Raw genomic sequence first — 26,847 nt, 5'->3', positions numbered from 1 at the left:
CTGAATTTATTTGAAGTTTAAATAAATATGCATAAAAATATTGAATATTAGTTCTTTTAAAAATAATCAAATGTTCTCTCATTTAACTACTATTACATTTTTTAAGAAACGTATATTTTGTATCCCATGTTTCAATCAAATTGGGAACATTTTCATTAATACTCTACCTTATAAACATCATACGTGGAGATTATGTCGTCAAATAACGTATAAATCTCGTTAAGAAAGTCAACGACATCTAGCGGTGTGATTTTTGAAGCAATGGTGGTAAACCCCACGATGTCTGAAAAGAAGACGGTTACAGCCTCAAACTCCTCTGGGACAACAAATTCACCTCTCTTTAGTTTATCAGCAACCAGCCTATATGAAAGGAATAAAAAAAATCCTTACAGAATGTATTTATTATATGATTCATATTTAGTCTTTTCTGATAATTGCTATTCTTTTGGATTTTTCATTTAATATTTCGAGTAATATTGCTCTTTTAAAAAGACAAGGGAACATTGATGAACCAAGACAAAAAACGTGTTAAACCGCCGTATTATTGCTGGAAATGTTAAGTAATATTATTTTGCGTTTGATTAAAATATGCAGAATTATATTATCCAAAACAAGTCGTGAAAGGGATAATGTTACGCTTATATGCATGAAAGGATATGGAGATAACGAATAGTATTCAATCTCAAAGTCCATGAAACTAAAATTAATAAGAAGAGCAGAGCAAACACGGACTTCCGAAACATCAGAGTTGGAATCAAGTGCCTTGGAGGAGTGAGCATCCCCTACTGACCGGTCACACCCGTCGTGTGCTCCTTGTCATGATCAGGAAATAATGGAAAATCCGTAGTTAATTCAGTGTATAAATTATGGACTGACAAGTAGTATGAAAAACGTCAGTCAGCATTTGACTCAATGATAAATTGTATTTGCTGACAAGGTCATTGTATCGACCATAAAACTTACCAAATGATGACCTAAAACAAGACGGCTGATACTCTTGTTTCATCAACATGCTTGTCAAAAAATTACCTCGTTTTAGATCATAAGTAGAGCAAGCAAGCTCTTGCGTATCGAATCAACTGAGATATATACACTCTGTATTCGGGTGATGAAGGTATATTGCTGCATAAGTAAGGGAAGTTGACGATAGAAAAGTTAAAGTTATCACGTTTATCATACACCTTGGTTGTTAGATTATCATTAACGTCTTTTTCAAGTAAAATATCCAAGTATGAAACAGATGTGTCCATGTGTGGTATCTTTAATTTCTAGCTCACCAGGATATAATGTATCGATATAGGAATGGAAATTACCATTGTTAATTGACAATACGTCGTCGATATATCTAAATGTCGAGTTGAAGGCCACAACAAGTGTTTTCTTCTTTTCACGCATAAGATTTTGCACAAATTCTGCTTCATATGAATATAAAAATAGGTCCGCTAATAACGGAGCTCAAATGGTAACCATGGGAATTCCAATGCATTGTTGGAATACCTGCATGTAATGGTATCCTACCCGGGTAACACCCAGACAGCTTTATATTTTTATTTATACTATGAAATATTCTGTATACAGTAGACGACATTATTTCTATCAAACCTGGGTTACATTCTGTACAACAGTCGATCTATCAGTCTGTCTAACAAGAGGCTTGTTCAACACAGAGCGAGAGTTAGCAAACTGTCAAGATCTGTTGAAGGTAAAAGGAATTTTCGTGAGTGCTGCTCGCGAATATTTGCTATCTTGAACAGTCCTCTGGGTAGCATTTTTTTCAATACACAATCTTTATTTGTAACTTACCTGGGTAACATTCTGTAGAGCAGTCTGTCAGTCTTATCCTTCTCTTCATTCAGGGCCACTGACTAACTTACCTGGGTAACATCCTGTAGAGCAGTCTGTCAGTCTTATCCTTCTCTTCATTCAGGGCCACTGTCCTTTCTTCCACCAGGTCTTCTAGGTTATTGGCGTACTTCTCTAACATCGTAATCATGGAGTCTATTATGTTCACACTCCTATAGAACACAAACATGAATCATGAACATATACGTTATCATAGAGTCTATTATGTTCACACTCATATAGGAGACAAACAGAAATCATGAACATATACGTTGTCATAGAGTCTATTATGTTCACACTCATAATGAAGACAAAAGGAAACTAACATAAACGTCATCATGGAGTCTATTATGTTCACACTCATATAGGAGACAAACAGAAATCATGAACGTATACGATATCATAGAGTCTATTATGTTCACACTCATAATGAAGACAAAAGGAAACTAACATAAACGTCATCATGGAGTCTATTATGTTCACACTCATATAGGAGACAAACAGAAATCATGAACGTATACGTTATCATAGAGTCTATTATGTTCACACTCATAATGAAGACAAAAGGAAACTAACATAAACGTCATCATGGAGTCTATTATGTTCACACTCATATAGGAGACAAACAGAAATCATGAACGTATACGTTATCATAGAGTCTATTATGTTCACACTCATAATGAAGACAAAAGGAAACTAACATAAACGTCATCATGGAGTCTATTATGTTCACACTCATATAGGAGACAAACAGAAATCATGAACGTATACGTTATCATAGAGTCTATTATGTTCACACTCACAATGAAGACAAAAGGAAACTAACATAAACGTCATCATGGAGTCTATTATGTTCACACTCATATAGGAGACAAACAGAAATCATGAACGTATACGTTATCATAGAGTCTATTATGTTCACACTCATAATGAAGACAAAAGGAAACTAACATAAACGTCATCATGGAGTCTATTATGTTCACACACCTACATGTAGAGGACACAAACAGAAATTAACATAAACGTCATCATGGAGTCTATAATGTTTACACTTATATAGAAGACAAACATGAATCATGAACATATACGTCATCATAGAGTCTACCGTAAATCTGGAAATTTTTGCTGTAGATAAATTTTTAGCAAATTTGCGAGTTCATTGCATTCGCAAAAATATTTTTCTTAAAAATAAATTACCAATAAGAATATGTAAACAAAACAGTGGTCATTCGCAAAATTTTGAAACGTAAAAGTTAATCAAAAGCATTTTGACCCAGATTCGCAAAATAAAATCGACGTAAAAATTTCCAGATTTACGGTATTATGTTCACACTCATATAGAAGACAAAAGGAAATTAACCACGCATTCTCAAAGTATAGTCTCAATTCGCTTTAAATAATGTACCATGTTTTAAGTAATATAATATTTCTAATAAATTTCATTTTCTGCCAGTCATATGAACCATTGTTGGTTGTAGATTAAAATACAACAATTGTTTGTTGTAAATTGAATGATTGTCTTAAGCGAAATTCGCTTTTTTCATCAGAAATCGATATTTACGTTACTGTCGCCGATCATAGAATAGTTTTTATTTTAAACCAAAAAGAAGTTTTAAATCACTTAAATATCCTTTTCTTAGTAAGAATGTCCTACATTTGAGTTATATTTTCTGAATATCACACCCTTTACACAATTTTTTTAAAAAATTTTTAATATATTTATCAAATTTTGACGTCTCCGCAAAATTATTACTTTTCAATTGGGAAATTTAAAAGGACTTGAGGGATTGCTGAACTGCCTCAATAGGATAAAGTTATAACTTTTTAACATCATGAACACCTCTTCTATTGCATGGAACGGTAAAAAAGACACTGTTTATCTGTATTTATAAAAAAAAAATAGCCCCCCTTTTCTAATGAGTCAAATGGTTAAGAAATTCATCGATATTTACGTGTTAGTATTTATTCACAAATTAAGTAAGAGAACTGCACTGTTTCCTATGGGTCAAATAGCCTAACACTCAAGCACTAGAATATACCTTTAATTAACAGTGGAATAATTAAACAACAGCATTAAAAGTTACGATAAATCTCAGAAAGATATTTACGTTACCAATATTTACGATACCATGTTTTAAAATAAATTAGGGGGGCTTCCACATCGGGTTAAAAAGACGGCTTGGTGTTGGGTGTCAAGAAACTGGTCGAAATTGAATCCATTTCCATTTTTGTTGCTTTGCAAGAAATACATGTATTAAATTGTGCACCTAATTTTTCTCATATAAATTGCTGCTTAGAGATAGAACTTAGAACGTATGCGTCTATGCTTTAATAGTACTGAAAATTCAGTTTAATTATTTTAATGTAGAATGTACGTATATTGCTCTATAGAGCACAGGTAATATGAAACTGTAATAATTAAAAAAAACTTTTTAAAGGGTGGTTGGGGTAACTTTGTTGTTTTTTTTTAGATTTGACGATAAAGTTTTCACAAGCAATTAAGCATTTGAAATAATGGTGGAAGGGGGGGGGTCATTTATTAAATGATTCCTCTATAGATAAGTCATAACTTGAATTTTCAATTCAACCCTTTGTCAAGGACACAGATAAAAAAAATTCATAAAATGCAATAATTTGAAATGATATAATAATTTTTTCCCCGACTTTTATTTTGTATGATATCTATGTGTGATATTTACGTGATATTTAACAAACACTTCGTAATCAGGTAATGGCGAAATATTTTACCTTTTTATATTTTAAATAATGTGCTTTTCTCTGAGCAGATTAATAAAGAATCAAATAATGAAGCATTTTTGGGAATACTGTCATTATTTAGCTTATCATCAGATTTGATAAAAACTTGTTAAAATAAAAAGAAAATAATTTCATTTAAATGAAAATTATGCCTATTTTGTTTTTACTAAGAATTGAATCAAAGATTTCACACTCCTTTTACAAATGTGCTTAAACGGTTTCATAATTGTTTGTAGTTTACAAAATTTTATGTGTATTATCTTCATTTTGTATTTTTTAAAAAAATTCTTTCGTTTCCAAATATGTCTTTTCAACATCACGTAAATATCTTGGAGTAAAATAAGCCCTCCAACCGCATTCATTTCGAAGGAGGTCAACAAAACACAGCATGAAGTATGTAAATCAAATTGTGATTTTTAATAACTATACACTTTCATGTTTTAAATGACATATAAAAGTGTTAGTTTCAGTTCACAAATTTTTTTGACTTTTCCCAAAGTCGATTTGGCACTATAAATTGAGAATGCGTGTAACATAAACGTCATCATGGAGTCTATTATGTTCACACTCATATAGGAGACAAACAGAAATCATGAACGTATACGTTATCATAGAGTCTATTATGTTCACACTCATAATGAAGACAAAAGGAAACTAACATAAACGTCATCATGGAGTCTATTATGTTCACACTCATATAGGAGACAAACAGAAATCATGAACGTATACGTTATCATAGAGTCTATTATGTTCACACTCATAATGAAGACAAAAGGAAACTAACATAAACGTCATCATGGAGTCTATTATGTTCACACTCATATAGGAGACAAACAGAAATCATGAACGTATACGTTATCATAGAGTCTATTATGTTCACACTCATAATGAAGAAAAAGGAAACTAACATAAACGTCATCATGGAGTCTATTATGTTCACACTCATATAGGAGACAAACAGAAATCATGAACGTATACGTTATCATAGAGTCTATTATGTTCACACTCATAATGAAGACAAAAGGAAACTAACATAAACGTCATCATGGAGTCTATTATGTTCACACTCATATAGGAGACAAACAGAAATCATGAACGTATACGTTATCATAGAGTTTATTATGTTCACACTCATAATGAAGACAAAAGGAAACTAACATAAACGTCATCATGGAGTCTATTATGTTCACACTCATATAGGAGACAAACAGAAATCATGAACGTATACGTTATCATAGAGTCTATTATGTTCACACTCATAATGAAGACAAAAGGAAACTAACATAAACGTCATCATGGAGTCTATTATGTTCACACTCATATAGGAGACAAACAGAAATCATGAACGTATACGTTATCATAGAGTTTATTATGTTCACACTCATAATGAAGACAAAAGGAAACTAACATAAACGTCATCATGGAGTCTATAATGTTTACACTTATATAGAAAACAAACATGAATCATGAACATATACGTCATCATAGAGTCTATTATGTTCACACTCATAATGAAGACAAACAGAAATGAACGTATACCTCATCGACATTGATTCTACTATGTTCACGCTCCTTTAGGAGGCATACAGGTAAACGGAAATCATGTACATACATGTATACGTAAATATGGTGTCTATTATATGTTCATGCTGAGTCAGACATATAGAAGATAAACAGAAATCATGTACATATACTTATCTAAGGCTCAAATGTCATCTAGCTGGCGTACGATAGAAATCATTTACGCGACCGAATGTTTCAGTGTATGCATCCGCAAAAGAAAAGAACAATAGCAATACATCAGTGTCTTTGAAAATTTTTACAATGAATGAAATCTTGAAATTAAAAAATTGCGTCAATTATGTTTGCACTCCTAACAGAAATCATGTACGTTACATGTATTGCGTATACTATTTACAGGATAAACTATATTATCCTTCAGAATTAAACAGTCAATCTGATTGCTTTTGAGCATGTCATGTGAAGTGAGACAATTCGTACTGTCTCCCTCACGCGCAGGTTGACAACTACCCTTCAAATGACCATGAAATAGTGCAAGCGATCATGCATAATTACAACTGTGTTGTAGCCCTTTGAATGAAATCCTATAGATTAAGCGAGATAACTTTGATTTGTGATTATTCGCGTACAATTGCTAAAGTAATGTCGGTGTACGTCAAGGCGAAAACTTGTCACCTGTTTTACTCTCAATATTTTTAATGACCTTGTCGATTTTATTGCTAGGGCATATGATGGTTTAACAAATATTACAGAAGCTGTACATTTTTTGCTTAGTACTGAAGAGGTAGACATTTTCCTGAAACGTTACTTATTACTTGATGCTTATGATACTGTAATTTTGGCTGAGTCAGCACCTCAATTACAAGTTGCTTTAAATGTAATGTTTTTGTATTGTAAAACTTGGAAATTGCAAGTTTACGCATCCAAAACAAAGGTTGTTATTTTTAATAAACCTAAAACTGACAATACATCAAAAGTCTTTACATATGACAACCAAAACTTATCAGTTGTTGATGGATATGTTTACTTAGGTGTAACTTTTTCAAGTAATGGATCCTTTGTTAGTAATAAAACTAAGCTACTTGAGCAAGGTAGGAAAGCTATAGTCAGTTTACTCAAAAAAGTAAGATATTTGGATTAGCCTTTAGATATTCAGCTGAAACTTTTTGACAGTATGGTAACACCTGTGAAGTATTGGGATTTTATAATAACAATGTCATAGAAAGTTTATATTTACAATTTTAAAAATAATTCTAAATCTGAAAAAATCTACCCCTAATCAAGTTTTATATGATGAACTAGGCAGATACCCAGTAGAAATATTTATTAAGTCCAGAGTTATTGGATTTTGGCATAGACTTGTTTGTGGCAAACAAGACAAAATATCTTTTGTTTTATATAAATTGCTATTAAAACTCAGAGAACATGACTTAATGCAGTCTAAGTGGATAAATGATGTTAAATAAACACTAAATGATTGTGGAATGTCTGAGTTATGGTTGCAAAAGTTTTCTCCAAAGAAAATATCGGTGTTAAAATTAGTAAAAACTAGATTAATTGATCAATTTATGCAGAATTGGTATGCCTGTATTTTTGAGATGGCAAAAGCCCTTAATTATAGGATATTTAAATTAGAACATTATTTTGAAAATTATTTGATATATCTACTAAAGGATTTAAGAAAAGCTTTATGTAAATTTAGATATATGAATCACAGAATTCTTACTGAAAAAGGTCGATTTTGGGGAGTTGATAGAGATGATCGTATTTGTGATCTTTGTTCCTCTAACAATTTAGGAGATGAATTCCACTACCTATTAGAATGTTCTTTTTTCAAGAGTGAACGAAGAAAAATTGTTCCAAATACTTTTTTATGCTAACCCTAATGTTATCAAATTTCATGACTTCTTAAATTGTAAGGATACTAAAGTTATTTTTGGGCTTGCCAAATTTTGTAAAATTTTATTGTCAGTAATATTAATACCAAAACTACTATGTTACAAATGTTATAAATAAATATAGTTTTTTTTTTTTTTTTTTTTTTTTTTTATAAGCAGAGGCCATCAATATTTTATTAATTGAACTATACATGTGAATTGTACATGTAAATTACATTAGTACCACTCATTCTTTCATGCATTCCTGTTTATATGTAAAAATCTTATATTATTTGTATTCATATACCCCAGTTGGAGTCTCTGTCTGAAATAAAAACTTGAAACTTGAAGCTAAATATGCGGGATCGGTAAGCAATAAATTTTAACAAAGACGTCTGTAGAAATATTTTTAAAGTACGGAATTAAAGCAGAGTAGGAGAACACAAGAGGTTTGATTACTATTTTCTACCTATTTCATTGATAATTTAGATTCGTCAGGATAATAAAACAATTATGGAGTGTTTATATTAGAAGGGAGACATTACAAATTATCTTAGTACGGTTTTCACCCTCGGCGCAAGCGCATTCGGGTTGCAACCTACTGAGACGGGATAATTAATGATTTTTCCCCTCTAAACAGTCCATAATTTTGTCATATCTGACATTTTAAGAAAGGTCACCATAACAGTCATCACTACAAAAATGTATGCTCAAATTGAAGGTTATATGAAATGGAAGGTATATACTTGATAAAGGGTTATTTACTGCACACCCCTACTAATGTGTTCGGAACCTTTTATTTTTCGGTGTTCTGCAAATTATAAAAACCGATGAGTTCCGAGTAGCTCTGGCAGTGGCTCTGGCGAGAGTTAGGGAGACTTCAGAGAGATAGGGTAAATTATTCACGGAAATGTGGCTAGGAAGTGACTTGCACGTGGAGGCATGGTAAACAGAAAAGTTATGTTGCGTTTCAGTTTCACCACCTTAGAATCAGCTGATAATGTCTGTAGAAATGTACTTCAATCAATCGATCTCTCTTACATTCATTCAAACTTAAATAAGAACTCTCTATAATACAATTTTCTGCTGTTATGAATTAAAATTTCTTTTTGGACAAATATTTTTGCATGGGAACCGGGACTATATTTTTTGGCGTCAGATTAGCAAATGAGGCACCAGCGTGATTTTAAGTGACCAATCAGCTGAATGAGTATTGCATTATGGGTTACTACGAATACTACAGGAATTTTACGCTTTAAAAAAAGGAAAATCTTATGGTAAAACTAAATAAAAAGCATTTTTTAAAATATCATTTTCATGCTCATAATGACAAACAATTCATTTGTTAAGAAAACGTAAAATTCTAGGTTTTTCTAAGTCATGCTACAAGGCGATTTGCGTCTGTATTAATTCCTTTGTTGTACTATCGGTGAATACAATTGTCAGGTGGATTCCCTGGCTGAACACGTGATCACGGACGTAAACAGAGTTTTGTCCATTTTAATAGGCCTTTCAACTAATTTTTCAAGTTGCACATATGGTAAAAAACATTGTATAGATAGATTTATAGGTACATGAAATTATCAAAAAAGATAATAATTTATGCATACTTTTAATTACATAATTAAAAAGTTTAATCATTTATAATTGACTTCTCCGATGTTGTGTTTTAAGGACAGGTAACTCAGGTGTGAAAAATAACCAACTTAGTGCCGATTTATGAGTTATCGTTTATAGGAATGACATATAGGCTGCTTCAGCATTGGTATTGTTATGTACACAAAAGGGTTCCAAATATTGTTTTGTACACAAAAGTGTTGACCAAGAGAAAGAGAATGCCTTCACTCTACCGGAAATAACAGGGTCAAATGAATGGGGAACAGACTATATTCAATATTTTTAACTCTCTTTGACGATTGTTATGAAGGAGAAAATTAATGTCATGATTTTTGTGTTCGCGCTTTTTCGCTTCCTATATAAATATATATTTTTTTACAAGTAAATGCAACAATTGACCATCTTATTTGTGTTACTAAGCACGAAGGAGAACGACCGAGTATAAAAAATTAATTAGGTTAGAACTAAGACGGAGGGTGGATTTCACTTTTTATTTTAATGAAAAAATTTAATTATATGTAGTTAAACGGTGTCCGCAACTACACAGTAAGTAAGTTTTACATTTAGTGCTAAATTTTAAAACAACTGAATTCTACTTAGAGCACAGAAACACTTGGGAAATGCTAAATACTGCCTTGCGTGTAAACAGTTAGATACCCCGAGCCTGCTTTAAACAAGTTTCAGCAGTGAGTTATCGTTCATAACACCGACCCCTAGCGGCAGTTGAAAGGCCTACTGATTTAAATGCAGATGCTGCTCATTTTCCTTACCCTTGAAGCGCTGGTGTTCTGAACTAGACACAAGCTACACTTTATTAAACATTTTCTTTTCCATTAAACAACAAATTAAAAACGCCCATAACATCTTTCATAATTTCTTATCTTTGTATTTTGTTCGTAGGAACATTTTTTGTTATTAATTTTTGCAGTCCATTTACTTGATCGTAGATTGACCTGAACTACGTGTTCGAAGTAAAATGTAAACATGTATTTGGCGTAAACGTTGCTATTCATAATCATTCAACGATTGGTCAGTTGCTCGTGGTGAGATCCCCTGTGCGAATTTATATCAATAGCTATATAAGGCAAACAAAGGTTTGTCAGTGTAGATGATAATGCACATTTTTTACCAGCGAATCGGTCACTAGTGAGCTCTAATTTTCGTCGAAAAGTATGATATATTGTTAATTTAACATCCCCTCCTTTAGCCACCCTTTTTCTGTTGAACATCATGAAAGTCTTTCAGAAAAGTCTGGAAACATTAATTACAGGACATATTTTCAAAAGAAACAGGCTATAGCAATGTCATGTTTACTGCCAATTTTATTTTTAAAACCGATTCTGCCTTATAACCTTTGAATAGATCAACCTAAACCACGTGTCTTGAATTTAAATCACAATAACATTAGTAGGGGTGTGCATAACATTACCAACATTACAAGCTCAAGCTCTCTCTTTCTCTTTCTCTCCCATTTTAAGTAGAAGTATTGTTATTAAAGAGAAGGTTAATGCTTCTAGTATATCGGCAGAACGGAAAGCTATTTATTAATTTTTAGGTTCATTCTGGCAAAACAAATGTTCGATTACTGCCTTTGATCTTGCTACAAAAGAACTGTAGTGTTAACAAATGTCATTCAAACACTAGCAAATGAGACAAAAAAAGAAATTGTTGTCGTTTTTAAATTAATAAACGTAAATAAAAACATGACCAGTGCAACGCCAGTGCAATATCCACAAGCTATCACCTTCTATAAGCCATGTACTACAACGATGCCTTCTTGAAATGATGAAAGCCCAGTTTATATTTCCCAGGAATGAATTTTTACCGAAAATGTCCAGCTTAACTCTCCCAGCACTGGCTTTTCGTATCAGTGTTTTTGTTGAATACTTACGCCTGTGTGTTGTTGTTTTTTTATATAGCTCAGTACACTGTTAAAATTTAAGTTGTATCAGTTTTTTTGTTGAATACTTTCTGTGTTGTTTTTTTAAATATAGCTCAGTAGACAGGTAAAATCTAAGTTGTGTCAGTGTTTTTGTTGAAAACTTACGCCTCTGTGTTGTTTTCTTTGATAAAGCTCAGGATACTGGTAAAATCCGGTCTCAGTCTCCAGTCATCGTCCCAACACATCTTCATTAGCTTTATCATCTGAGGTTTGATGGCCTCAGACTTGATCATCTCAGGTTTACACGACTGCCCATTGTGTATGTCCTTAACTACATCTATAATTCAAAAAGCATATCTTTGTTAGAGCTCTTTTAGAAGATAAACATTTAAATTGGATTCATATGCACGGCCATTAAAAAGATGAAAAGGATTGTAAGAATTGCAGTGAAGATACTTTTACGGGTTTATCGTATATAAGATCAACTTATCTGAGAGATCAGAACAAAACAAAGTTTAGGTCAGACAAAAACTAAGTTATATAAACAGAAATTTAAAAGGTAAAGCAGAAGAAGTCTGACCTTTTCATGTCTCCAAAGTTATTCTTTTATCATTTAAATTGTTTTAGCTAATTCTCTCTTGAATATTTTGTTGCATGTTTCTAAAATACCGGTATTTGAAAGCAAAGCGTTAATATGTTGTTCGTATTCACAGTTTATGAAGCGTGTGTTTTTACTGCGAATATACCAAGTAAGTAAAACAATTTTCATGGAAGTAGAAAAAATGATTTAAAAAATCAAGTAAGTTAGATTACGGCTACGTGATCATGAAATGTCATGAACGACGATGGTTGATCGGCTGCATACGTTAATCGTAGTAATAACTATACAAACTGGTTTTTTCTGCGGTTTTTTTTTTTATTTTATTTCTTTTTTATTTATTTTTTTTTTTTTGAAGACCACCGATATCAATAATTTGTCTGCATGATGTTGATTATTTAAACTGTCGGCAGGAAATCCGAAAAATCTGTAAACAGGGTAAATTAACCATTAACCTTTATAAATAGTGTTAGTAGCGTAGAGACATGGCGAAGACGAAGAAACTCACACTCAATATATGTATTTCATTTGTCACCAAGTTACTCATATTAACCTACTGCATTCGCAATTTAAACTTGTAGTACTTTGTTAATGAATAATATTAGGTCAGTGCAGGCTACCTACAGATATATTTATGTAACAGATATTTAAACCTTATATGTAGTTGGTACTTCGTAAATTCTATTTCGTTAAAATGATCTTGATAGCAAATATAATTTACGAGGTCCTTTGAATGAGGCCTTAAAAACAGAAGTCCCATGTCAGGCGGCCGTTAACACGAAAAAGATCCCTCACTGCTCGTGTTGGCTGACTTGTTTCATACATTTTTTTTCTTTTTTAAATACTAAATTTGACTACGGAATATTCCATCTGCCTTATCGTACAAGCCCTCAGGGCGGGTGTGTGCGGTCATGAGGAAAGCTTACTTCTCATATGCACCTAATCCAACGTCTTCAATTTCCAGCGTTTCTTGTTTATGCCCTTTCCTTAGATTTTTAGAGTTCGTTCATTATTTGTTACCTTTACCCTTTTCATGTATAATGTAAAAAGTCAATGAATCATCTTGGAAAAACAGAAGGGAACCGGGGCCAAGGTCAGTATACATGTAACTCATTATTTGAGAAGATTTCAGGATCTTTACTTATTACCTATTCTTCTGTTAACATAAACTCTGATTAAATTGACAAGCTCTGCTATAAAACAGCAAATTTATTCGAGTCGTACAATTTCTATTTTATTTTCTTACGACATTTACAACAGCTATATCCACATCGCAGTCCGTATTAATGTCGTCTTCAAATAAATATTTATCATGATAAAAGAACAACTTCATACTTCAACAGTGAATTAAAAGCATTAAAATTGTTTTCAAGATTTTGCTAATTATACCGCATATGTCGCGGATCAACTCGATAAAACTGTGCTGTTTTACCTCTGTTTATTGCTCAATTGTCAAAAATTACGTCACATGTGACTCATGACGCCGAACTGCAAATTAATATCTGCACATGTCACTTGATATATTTAAAAGTTCTCACAACGACGGTGGACAGGGAATGCTTACTCCTCCTAAGCATCTGATCCCACATCTTAGAATTTCAGCATGTCCGTGTTAATGCTATGATTTTTACAGATTTCTATTATTTAAAGAGATTCTGAGTTTGATCACTGTTCCTTACCTTCGCCTTTTCCTTTATTGTATTCATTGTTACGATTAGGGTTATTTAAATAAACAAGGCTGTAAATAACGTTTTCAATGAAATAAGATTCTTTGAGGAACATTCAACAAGTTCATTAATTCACAAAAATAATACAAATCTTATGGTAACAATGCTCTTTGTACCGTTCTCCGTTAATTTCACTAGGAAACATGAGTATGAGGGAAATGTTTCAAAACTCATATGACATTTTTAACATTAGTATCTGAAAATGTTACTCCATTTTCTATGTGGAAAGCAATCTTTAGCAGGCGGAAACCTTTCATATTCATATAGATGTATATCATTATTTGTATGAAAAGAAAGACATTTATCAAAAATCAAACTATACGCGTTGATAAAAGCTTTGATATTTCATGATTTTAAACACGAACTGTGTTATTATCAGTGTCGTGTCGTTTATAATAACAGACTGAAGAAGATGTACCTTTCGCTGTTTTTCCTTCCACAGGAAAAGGTCCGTTTCGGTAGAACGTTTCGTGCATGATGATACCATAGCTATACACGTCACCCGCCTTTGTGCCATTCCTTGGAGCAATGTCGCCAGACCTTAATATTTCCGGTGCCGTCCATAATAAATCTGTATGCAAACAATTATTTGAAATCAACAGCTAATGGACTCTATGTCGTTTTTCTTATCAATATCGTTTAATAAAATGATGAATCTACCGTAAAATCTTATGATATTAAAATTAGATACATGTACACTATATTCATCCGTGTCCGTAAAAAATGAAAGATATGGAGATGAGTATTCATGCTCAAAAGTCCATTACACAATACAAATAATAATAATAATAATAATAATAATAATAATGCTTTATTTAAAGAATGTAACCCGATTAGTACAAAGTACTGTTCTTCCCCGGGGCCTTAATTCTACAATTAAAACGATATACATAAAATGGTACAATCAAACATATATACACAGTACATGAAAATGATAAGCTCATTTTATAACTTCATAATCAGATGTAATATACAAATTAATGGAAATATAAGACAATAAATAAGTCAATATACAAGGTTTAAAAGATATAGTTAATAACAATAACAAGGACATCTATAATAATGAAAATTACAGACGTTGGCTTATTATAACTTTTTCCAAATTCTTTCTAAAAACAGGCAAAGATGGTGATAATTTAACATGTAATGGTTGATTATTCCATAAATGTACACCTGAATATTGAAAAGAGTTTGTAAATAGGATTGTTCGATGCTTTGGTAATCGAAGATTATAATTCAATTCTGAGTAGGTGAGAAAAATAAAAAGATCCTGGATATATTCTGGGCTCATACCACAAAAAGTTTTATACAATAAAAACATTTACGAAACGTAACTAACTCAAATCATTTAACCATCCTAGTTTTTCAAACAAAGGCTTAGATGGTTGATCAGGTGCAGCATCAAGAATAATTCTAGCATCACGTTTTTGAAGTTTATGAATTCTCTTAATGTTAGATTTGGACGTATTACCCCAGACTGTAAGACGATAGTTTATTGAAGGAAAAATGTATGCATTATAGAAGAGTTTTCTTGTACTTAATGGAAGAAATTTCTTAAGTTTACGAAAATTGGAGCAGAGCGAGCACGGACATTCAGAACATCAGAGGTGGCATTAGGTGCAATTCAGAAGTGAGCATTACCTGCTGACTGGTCATACACGCCATGTGCTTCATGTCATAATCGAGGAAATAAGAAGAAAATCTGTCAACAATTCATTGTAAAAATAATGGACTAACAATTAGTAAACGTCAGTAAGCATTTGGCTTATGATAAATTGTATTTGTAAACTACCATTCCTTGGTCTTTAAAGATGCATGGACACAGATTTGAACTTAATATTTTCTGTATAATATCACGACTTATATATTTGAATAGAATTTCACACAAAAATTGATTTAAATTCTCATTTCATCTAGAAGTTATTGAAACTTCAAATTTTTGGATGGATTTTATTGACACATCCTAGCACTTTATATTAATACAAATATTAATTTTTTTTCTTAAAACTTAAGAAAAGTTACAATCTTGATGTCTATTAATGAAATATAATAAAACTTTAACCCAGAAAAATAATTATATTCAGAGTAGAAATGTTCGAAAGCAAAAGCTCTTCACAAGTTTAGCAAATTGATCACACCAGTGAAACGTACACAGTTTTTGTTAACAGAGCACAACCTCTGTTATTGTTGATGTTTAAGATTCACAGGGAGCGTTGTGGCAAGGCACTTTGAAAAAATTACGCACTTTGAAAAATTTTTCAAAGTGCGTTAAAATTGGGACAAAATCAACGCACTTTGAAAATTTTTTTCAAAGTGCGTTAAATTTGGGACCACCTCAACGCACTTTGAAAAAATTTTTCAAAGTGCGTTAAGAGTCTGCATCAATATATTTTACCATGGAGATACTTAACGCACTTTGAAAAAAAAATCATATTTTAGTCATGGAAAGATTTTTTTTGTTATTTATCTTTCAAAAAACTAAGTCTAACTCTAACCTCAAAAATGAATTGATTTTACTCCCGTCGAAAAGAGGAGAAGACGGGTATAAGATCCCTAAGTCCAAATCTTTATCTTTCCAATACATAGGTGTCGGTAACAAACGGGGGAGGGGAGCAATAAACCTAAAAAAGGGTACGCTGCATTTTCAATGCTTATACGATGTATATATCTTTCCAAAATAAGTTGGGGGGGGGGGCTTAGCCCCCATCCCCTCCCCTGGCCCTTCGCCCAGTCTCGATGTCTATGCTATACTCAAAGCATTCATATAATTATATATTTACCTAACTGGTATGACGTTGAAAACTTTCAATAATAAATGAGTTAATTGAAACAGATGAAAACTAGAAATTTTTAAGTACAGTAAAACGTATGAGAGAGAAAGAATTTTCATAGTTTTGAACAATCAAATTGGCCCCTTTTTATTATGATAAATGCTAAGTTGCTTGAAGATGTCCTCTGTTAGTGCCCCCTATACACCTTTACATCTACTTATCAAAGACTAGAATTAAAAAAAAGAAGAAACGAATTAATGAACTTAAACAATCGTCACTCTTTTTTTCAAGACCCTTTAATTTTCCCTTAATTTATTTTATCAAAACCTTCAATATTTAAAACGTCAATATCTCAGGTCCTACAGTGACTTTATCATTAAAAAGTTATCAAACCAGGATCTGTTATTTATCATACCGATCATTTGAAGGAATATTGATCAATCTTTACATTTTTTTCAAAGTGCGTTAATATGGTCGATATTAACGCACTTTGAAAAAAAATTATTTTTTTCAAAATGCGTTAGCTTGGTCCCAAATTTTAACGCACTTTGAAAATTTTTTTCAAAGTGCGTAATTTTTCAAAGTGCGTTGTAACAGAGCGTTCAATTGTTAAAGTCTACTGACAACAACTGCACGGACTGACAATATACTGTGTGTATGTTTTGCTTTCGAACATTTCTACTCTGAATTTTCTGGATTATAATTTTATTTTTTTTTAAAGTTGCAAATATTAAAATAGGTTTTAAGAAATCATTTAAAAATGTGTCCATTTTCCTTTAAAGAATGAATCTACTATATAATCTTACAATATTAAAATTGGATACACATTCATATGTTTCTTTCTTAAATCAAAAATATGGAGATAAAGAACAGAATTCAAGCTCAAATGGCTATCAAGCAATTAATACAAATATGAAGCAGAGCTATATAATTGTTATATAACTGATCATTTCAATTCTTTATTTCCTTATGCCAAACGGCATATCAGACAGATACATGTACATAATGGTTGTATTACAAACAAGGTATACATATATTCAGATCTTACAATTGTATAATAAATGTTTACAAACATTCATGAGCTATGAACAGTTTAATAAATCTTTTCTTCGTTGTAAAGCAATGAACAAAAATTTTCCCAATTTAGACATTTCTTTAACATTTTGTACACTTAACAGTTGAATTAATTTAAAGACACTAGGTTTCTTAATATAATACTGTTTTATATATTGGATTCCAAATATAAAATCAGTCAGCATTTTCTGTTAATTCTGTTTTCATTAACATATCTACCTTCTTCTACCCGTAATTTATGATCAGTTGCCATTTTTTTGTATGCATGTTTAATAGGTTTTGATAAATAATTCTGTAAACAAAAATGGTCTATAAAATGTTGATACAATGTTGATCCCCTGCCGACCGGTCACACCTGCCGTTCTCTCCGTGTCATGGTGTTTGGTGTGTATATTATATAAATAAAGCTCTTTGACGAGATGGATCTGTAATTATATCGACTTCACAGAAATGCATTTCTGTGAAGTCGATGTACTGACGACGGAAATAAAGGACTTCATTTGTTATATTATTTTGTACAGAGATTGACAAAACATTTTTGTACAGAGATTGACATAACAAAATTTATAATTATACGGAACTTGCAATAAGTTTTCTATCTGGTCGTTTTGGAACACTTGGGGATTAGATGTCAAAGTTAATTAATCTGTTTACTGTAACTGTATTTCCTTTGTATCACTGGAGTAATTTAGAGAATTTCCATTTTAAAAAGACTACATTTGTTTTCTTTTTTAAATTAAGTTTTGTATTAACTTTAGAAAAATGTATCACCTGGATTGGTATATTTTTTTTAAAGTTTATATTACACTTGTACTAAAAAGGGTACATATTCTGACAATAAACCTTTACTTGGTATGATTTGTCCATTTTTATATTTTGTTTTGAAGTATTAAATAAAATTTTCAGTGACATTTCTAATATACAAGCAAATAGTACATTTTATAGAGTAAATGTTACATCAGTTCATTTTGTGTTCCTTTATAAAAAAAAATTTGAAGAAAAAAAGGGTAAATGAATGGAAATTAAACAATTTTGCCATTATTACTCTAGTTGTGTCCTTTTTCAAGGAAATATATAACTTGATATGATAAACATTCGTCAGTGTTCAAGCACCATGAGGTCCGCGTAAATGACTAATGCCCTGTTCACACGGAGAGTTTAATTCGAATTAAACGTAAGTTTACTGCGAATTAGCTTCGCTTAGCGTTCACACGGAGAATTTAATGCGAATTAGTTTAATTCGAATTAGTTTACTGCGCATTAAATTACTTCGCATTAGCTCCGTGTGAACGCTAAGCGAAGCTAATTCGAATTAAATTCTGACGCATGCGTAATGGCAATATTTAGTCAAATGCCACTTGTCGGTGGTCAGTCATAGGTACTTTTGCTATTTTTGAGTGAAAAACTAAGGAAAAGTTTGTAAATCATTAAAATGTGTATACAGACACTTTGTCATTATGCCAAATGGATCTGCTTCAGTATAAGGTGACGTGATTTGCAAATGACGTCATAATAGCCGTGCTGACGCCAGGCTGCAGAAGTAAACTTTTAATTCGCATTAGTTTACCTCGCATTAGCTGTCGTGTGAACGCAATTTAATTCGCATTAGTTTGATTCGCATTAGTTTACTTCGCATTAATTTACTGCGAATTAGATTCTCCGTGTGAACAGGGCATAAGTCTAAGGCTAAAAAACTTGAAAAAGATGTTAAGCAAACTCTCATTGAGATTAAAACTATACCAAGGGCTAAAAAAAGAAAAAAAATCTCTCAACAAAATCTATTAGAATTTTTTTTTCACATGTTTTACACAAAGCTATCACTCTATTTTTTTTAAATTAAGATATTTAATTTGATCATAATCACCTTTAAATTTTTCCATTCTCTTAATATTAGCCAGTTGTTCATGTTCGTAGAAAGCAGACACCCCGTAGTCCGTGACCTTCACGGTCCATCTGTTGTCGATGATACAGTTAGAACTTTTAAGTCGACCGTGCGATTTCAGGACAGAGGAGTGGAGGTACTTCATTCCCTGAAATCAAATTTAGACAAACCGTTACTTTATTTGTTTGTGTGTATGTTGTGTAACGTCCCTCTCGAGATTTTTTCATTCATATGGGGAGGCTACCAATTGGCGATGTAGAGCTGCTAGATGTTGTATACTCGGCACTCAGGGCCATTGAGCATTACGTCCTTGATCTCAAAGACTGAAGATGTTAAACAATTATATTCATATTTAGGAAATGATCGTATGTTTGAAATTTCAGAAGTGCATGTTTATCAATTAAGTATTAAAGAAATATTTAAAAATTTAACCCACTGTGAGGCTAAATGAACGTTATGAAAGAAATAACTCACTTAAATGGAATGATAACTATCAAACTAATATTAGTATTAATGATTTAGTTTTTCCATTGGAATTAAGGGAAACATTTCATGATTGATAAAGAAAAGCCTATACAGGAAGCCAGAAAAACGCAAAAACATATCTATAAAATCAACTTCTTAAAAAGGAGAAGGCATTAATCGAAGAAATGGTGTTTATGTCATATTTATTCCTTTATCTCACCATAGCGATGTCTTTCAGTATTCCAACTTTAAAAGCCCACTCGAGTCGTATATCATCATTTTCCAAGACATCCTGGAAGAAATAATAATAAAATCAAATTACATCATTGTTATCTAGACCATAGGTGTTAATAGTGTTATATGTTCTGTTCACTGTTATCAAGTATTTAAAAGTAACAATGACTTTAAATCTAATTCTTGTGATGAACTGATTTGGATTTATTCTCTTTTATTGAAAAAATTGAAGTCATTGAAAAAAGGTTAAAGTTTTACTAATCTCCTAAGAAGGTGGATTCAATATCCATTAACATGTTACAAACGTAGGATACTGTTGTTTTCGGATTTTCCTAATTAATTAGAATGCTGAATTCAATGACTTTTGCATCAGCAGTTTTATGATTTGATTTCCGATTACATTCAATGTCTTATTAAAATAACAATGGAACCGGAATTGCAGAGAATTAATCTAAGAACCTAGGTACCTGAAGGCTTCCCTTGGTGCCATACAGAAACAGGCAGCAAATGTCGGGAGGATCGATACAGGCGCCGATAAAGGGATTCACGTTAGCATGTAAAAAGTCCCGCATCTAAAAAGAACATGTTTTGCATCCTGAACATTTTCTGATTTCGCCTTATACCTTTATGACTCATGAAAAAAAAGAAACCATGAACATTTATTTCTGTCTGCTAAGATAGCCAGATATTTAAAAGCACTTTTCTCTTAAATTACTTTCAGATAACATATATCTTCATAGTAGTATATTTGTATAAAACTTTATCATAGTATTAATGACCTACTTCCATTTAAGGAATAGTTACTGAATGTCTAGAGACTGATCATGGAAGAGTGAGTGAAAGGTCTCTAAGTGACCAGTAAGAGGCCAACCCGTTCACTGAAAGATCGCTGAAAGTTACGCACAATTCAGTGACCTTTCGGTTATCTTTTTCTTTCATATGAAAAAATCCGTTGGGTGATACCAAAAATAGGTTTTGCTTTATACTAAATTTGACCTTGAATGATTCCGTTGGATGATAACAATGATAGGTTTTGTTTTATACTAAATTTGACCTTGAATGATTCCGTAGGGTGATAACAATGATAGGTTTTGTTTTATACTAAATTTGACCTTGAATGATTCCGTAGGGTGATACCCATGATAGGTTTTGCTTTATACTAAATTTGACCTTGAATGATTCCGTTGGGTGATAACAATGATAGGTTTTGCTTTATACTAAATTTGACCTTGAATGATTCCGTAGGGTGATACCCATGATAGGTTTTGTTTTATACTAAATTTGACCATGGATTGATCCCCCTACCTAGTCGATACACCTAGGAGCGGGCTTGACCGATCAACATGGGATGCTTACTATTTCTTAGCAACTGATCAGAACTATGGAATTCCAATGGGTACTTGTTTAGTTCTCTGTTCAGATAGGTAATGTTGGTAAATTTTTGAGATATTGGTCACTTTTCGGTATTTTCACATTTTTCACTAAGCGGTCATGATCTCATATAAGTTTACAGCAAACGGTTTTAAGATGAGTGTTATATCGCATATATATGATTTATAAGCTGGTATTCTATCTTTATTGCACAGGTTGTTTTTAATTCAGGTCTTTATTCAGAAAGGGACAATTATCGGTAAAGAAAAATCCTGTATGTATTTACAAGTAGCTTGAACTCAGTTCATCAGTGTACCTAACTGCAGAATTGTAGCTCTCTGAAAAAAATAACTTGATTGACCGGAGAGCTACAGTGCCACCCTTTGGAAAAACTATATTTATTGCGCACAAAAAGTGCGCTGTTTCTCGGTTTATTTCTCAATGTTTTTCAAACTGTCACATCAAAATACAAGAGTTGATCCAAACATTCGTTAAATTTTTTCATATTTTATTTATTTTTAAGTGATATTGGTTAAAATTACACATGAGAATATAGAAACTTTTTGAATATTATAAATCAAAAATATTTTAAATATATATGATAGTAACGAAAATTATGTCATTGTTACAATAGCTTGATCTTTTATAAACCTTTGTGTGGGAATTTTGCTGATTTTACTGGATATTTAGTTTATTAGTTGGTGATTTATTGTTCATCTTTAAGTTGTTAGACAATGTCAATTTTCGGTCAAGTCATATGTTTTGTGAAAATCCTGGGATCACTTTATATTAAACACGTATATTATTGACATAGGCTGGGAAAATGCATTTTGTTTCTTGTTTTCCAGTTGCATATTAAGAAATTTAAGAAAAAAAAGAACTTCCATGGACGTTGATTAAAGGTGTGGCCGCCTTTTGAAGGCTGTGTTTTAAGTATTAATCCCCCTAGACAAATTAAAAGCGTTAATTGAAGTTGTCGGTTGACGTACTGTTCTTGACATTGCTACTGAAATTGGAACATCATATGGGAAGATGTGGAGTGTTTTGAAATATGAGTGAAAATTGAAGATAAGTTGGTGCGAGGAGATATCCAGGCTTTTGTTAAGAAAAAATGGAGAAAAGGGCAGCATTTTGTAGAATTACATATTCAAATTGAACATAAGGGTGTGATGCTTCTATAACGTGACGTGACATATCAAACTTGACATAACGTCGAAGTCTCCTCCAGGTTTCACAACAGTCCATTTTCAGAAATCTCTTGTGGCCTTATTGGTAATTGGAAAGTTTTGAAATTTTCCAATATTGTTGCCTTATGACTCTATATTATGAATATGTCTGTTATTTGCTTTCATCAAACAACAATACAATTTTAGAAAGAAATTCCGCGAACTTTTGGACCAACCCTCGTATTACTAACCGTGTGATCCTAACATATTCTGTCACTAATTCAACAACAAAACATTCATTTTGATTGTTTTTAATAGCCCTCCTGGCCTTAAAATTGAGATGATAGAAAATTTCGTCCATTTACACTGCCACTTTATGTTTGCAAGATAATTCGGTCTAACGCGCTTCGTTCAGAGATGTCAACTACGAGAGTACTTGATAGAAAAGTAAGAATTTTTTTTTAATTTAGCTTTTTTTGCAATTGAGGTAAGAATTTGGAAGAATTAACCCAGAACCAAGCGTAAATTTTTGTGCGCAAAAAATGTAAAGTTTTTTTTTTTCAATGGGTGGCACCGTAACTCTCCGGTCTGTCAATATATTTTTTCGGAGAGCTACAGTTCTGCAGCTACAGTGTACCTTCCTATTAATGGTTTTTCTAAAGTAAAAAAATTGATACCATAATTAACTAAAAATTTTTTTTTCAACTGTAGTATTTTTGTTAGGGTAACGTCGGCCAATAATTTCTGCAGTGAGCTCTTTGTTTTAATCAGGTTAAGGAAGTAATCCGTAGCCAACATTAGCCGAATAATTGATTAGAAAACATTCACTGAAAACTATAGCCTAATAACAATATTGTTCGGTTAAATTTTACTTTAAAACAATAGCCTAACAATTGTTGAGTTAAAGTCGACATAACGATAGCAAGATTGATTTTGAAACAAGGTCAGTTAGCCTTCATAGAATTTTAAAAATGCTATTTGAAAACCTTTGATTTACATACAGTTTTTTAGTCAGAAGCCTACCTCTGATTAAAGATTAACCATTATACATAACAGTCCTTTGTTATAAAAAAAAAAAAAAAAAAGAAAACAGTTAGAGACATAAAGATCATACTGGTCATTGTGGGATGCTAATATGAACTTGGAAAGGATTTGATAATAAAAAGACTTTCGAAGCTATTCCAATTGTTACAGCTGTATCTTGTTTAGTTTTAATGTAATTATGGTTGTTTTACGCCTCGTAATACAGATTTTTGTTTAAATAGATTTTTTTTTCAGATCAATTATTTTTCGTTATACATACTTTTTACACTTATCAAAACGATGTGATATAGAATAGGTTATTATTTTTATTTTATTTTTTTTTCTGTTATATGAGTTGACTTTGGAAAGAAAGCAACATTTCTCAAGAAAAGAGTTGTAAATTTATCTAAACGTTGAATTGAAATCCACAACAACAGTTTGTCTTCTTTTGCGTTTTAATTTTTCTGCGTTTTTAATGAGTTCTGATTCATTGTAATATGTGACACATGAATTTTGTTAAACATATTAATCAAATGATTGATTAACAAATAAAAGTTTCACCCTCGAGGAAGGCAACTGTAGGTAACGCCGATGTTTCATACAATTAAATTTTATGAATCGGAACTGCTTTCAATCTATTTTCCACGTCGATTTATTTTTTGAAGTTAAAATCCTACTTTAAAGCAGATGTAATTAATAAACTGAGTGTATTAAAATTAAATGTCTACCAAAATAGTTCTTGAACAAAGAGAAGTTGTAAAAATAGCATTAAAGTGAAAGGAGAGGTTAATTAAATTTAATTTAAAGGATACTAAAATTTTCATTGAAAGGTCTTCACATGGAATAAGTGCATGTGATATTTGAAAAGTGTTTAATTATACCGTATATCTGACGTTTCTTCCGAATTGATCTATTTTTCGCTTTTTTTTTTTTTGCAATCATTTTTTTATTCGCAAAATATAAAACAAGCAAAAATTATGTTGGCTATCATTTGACATAAAAACATTACCATTTTAATTTTTTCCTTCAATCGTAAAAAACAACTTACGCAAATGACAAATTTACAAATCTACCCCTTTTCGCAAAATTTCCTATAAACAAAACAAAAAAGTAATAGAAACCCCTGTTATGTGGTAATTGTTAGACCAAACAAATATATCTGAGACGTCTTATTGCAGGTACTTGTTGACTGAATACCACAACTTAAAAGATTCAAATTGGATACTATATTATCACTCACGGCTCGCAGTTCCACCAAGTCCGTCATAGTTAGGTGAACTGTAGACAGAGGGCTTGTTTTGATGGCTACTGTCTGACCTTTATACTCAGCTGTCTTGGTAAAGTTGAGGTGACTAGTGCCATCACTATTACCTTCACAATCAATCATTGAAAAGGTACTCTTACTGAGCTAAAAAAAAGAATAGTAAAGGACACTAATTTAACAAGGTATATCATCAGAAACTTTGTGAGCTAAAATTAATATATTATATATATTTTATATTTATCTCAATGTTTTAATAATATTCAAAAATATCTTTATACAATATGTATCAAATCACTTGTAAATCAGGCTGACCGTAAGATCTTTTGATAATTGAACACCATATACTTCTGAGAACTTAGGTGATCTAGCGTACATTTGTCCTCCATTTCTGTTCACTATCTTTTTTTTTATATTTTAAATCTCTACCCTTTACCTGACTTCCAATTCCACGTTTGTTTCCCTTTATGCTAACATCAGTAATTTCTATTTTCCAAGTCATCCTCAAGATTTGAAGGTCATATTTTCTCTTCCTAAAAAGCGGAAACCAAATTTAAAACATTTAATAAAAACAATAAGTGAAATAAGGAGAGCAAATGAGGACCTTTGTACACTTAACAACATATGGGACCAATGCCTTGTAGAACAGTTCTTACCGCCATGGGCCATTTATCTAAATTGAATATATACGGTGAAATATATAGACAAATCATAATCGTTTAACAAGGTACGAAACAAACAATTTCTGAAACGAAACAAAATACAGACGAAAGAATCTTGAAATGAGATCTATTGCCAAACAAGGTAATGAAATGGGGATATCATTAGACATGTTTAAGATCATCATTTACCAGGTCTTCCAACAATGTATTGGAATTCCCATGGGTACCAATTGCGCCCCGTTATTATTAAACCTTTTTTGTATTCATATGAAGCAGAATATGTCCAAAATCCTGTGGGTAAAAAGAAGAAAACATTTGCTGTGGCCTTCAACTCGACATTTAGATATATCGACAATAATAATCACCTGCATACAGAGTTTATAAAACGCAGTTGATTCGATACTCAAGAACAAGCTCTACGTATGAACAATTTCTAAAACGATGTAAATTATTGACAAAAAAGCTGATGAAACAAGAATATCAGCAGTCTGGTTTAAAGTAATCTTTTGTAAGTTCTGTGGTCAATACAATGACCTTGTCAGCAAAAACAATTAATCATTGAGTCAAATGCGGACTGACGTTTTTCATTCTAATTGTTAGTCCATTATTTATACACATGACAAGGAACACACGGCGGGGATGACCGGTCGGCAGTGGATGCTCACTCCTCCATGGCACCTGATTCCAGCTCTGATGTTTTGGAGGCCCGTGTTTGCTCGATAGCTATTTTGTATTATTATACTTTCATGTTAAATACTAAAATCTGATTGGTTTAGACGCAGTTAACAATCTGTTCTATTACCCTCAGCCTTAGCAACGCATGTGACAACGGTAATGCCACATGCGTGGATATTATGCGCGTACGGTTCACCGTAGAATTCTCAAAACATCAGTTGCACGTTTGAAAGAACTGGAATAAACTTGACGTCAATAAAAGCTTGCGTCCGATGTAGACGAAACATGCTTGCGAGTGCAGAAATAACGAAACTTTATATGATAAAAGACTCTTAGAGTATCAAACAAACAATAAAAAGGTCAGTAAATCTTTTTCGGAGTAGCGAGGAGTTTGAAAGCTTTGTAAACGTGAACGTAAAGATGATCGACAATTTTTTTTTTT

At 32.0% G+C, this 26,847-nt stretch overlaps 1 protein-coding gene across 1 annotated transcript in view; it reads right to left on the bottom strand.

Moving 5' to 3' along the window:
* Window positions 1–26,847, bottom strand: part of LOC134260265 (atrial natriuretic peptide receptor 1-like) — a 46,487-nt gene that overhangs the window by 7,634 nt on the left and 12,006 nt on the right. The window contains exons 11-19 of the mRNA XM_062742835.1: window positions 25,505–25,601; window positions 25,048–25,215; window positions 20,715–20,819; window positions 20,234–20,305; window positions 19,531–19,696; window positions 14,278–14,392; window positions 11,662–11,838; window positions 1,875–2,015; window positions 168–360 (exon numbers count right to left, since the gene is read on the bottom strand). Coding sequence (XP_062598819.1) covers window positions 168–360; window positions 1,875–2,015; window positions 11,662–11,838; window positions 14,278–14,392; window positions 19,531–19,696; window positions 20,234–20,305; window positions 20,715–20,819; window positions 25,048–25,215; window positions 25,505–25,601 — 1,234 coding nt within the window. The remainder of the gene's footprint in view (window positions 1–167; window positions 361–1,874; window positions 2,016–11,661; window positions 11,839–14,277; window positions 14,393–19,530; window positions 19,697–20,233; window positions 20,306–20,714; window positions 20,820–25,047; window positions 25,216–25,504; window positions 25,602–26,847) is intronic.

The sequence above is a fragment of the Saccostrea cucullata genome, unplaced genomic scaffold (assembly GCF_032062105.1).
Source record: "Saccostrea cucullata isolate Sc308-1 unplaced genomic scaffold, CSIRO_AGI_Scuc_v1 ctg1185, whole genome shotgun sequence".
NCBI classification, from domain to species: domain Eukaryota; kingdom Metazoa; phylum Mollusca; class Bivalvia; order Ostreida; family Ostreidae; genus Saccostrea; species Saccostrea cuccullata.
The sequence above is the reverse complement of the archived record's forward strand: the minus strand, read 5'-3'. Positions and strand labels throughout refer to the sequence as shown.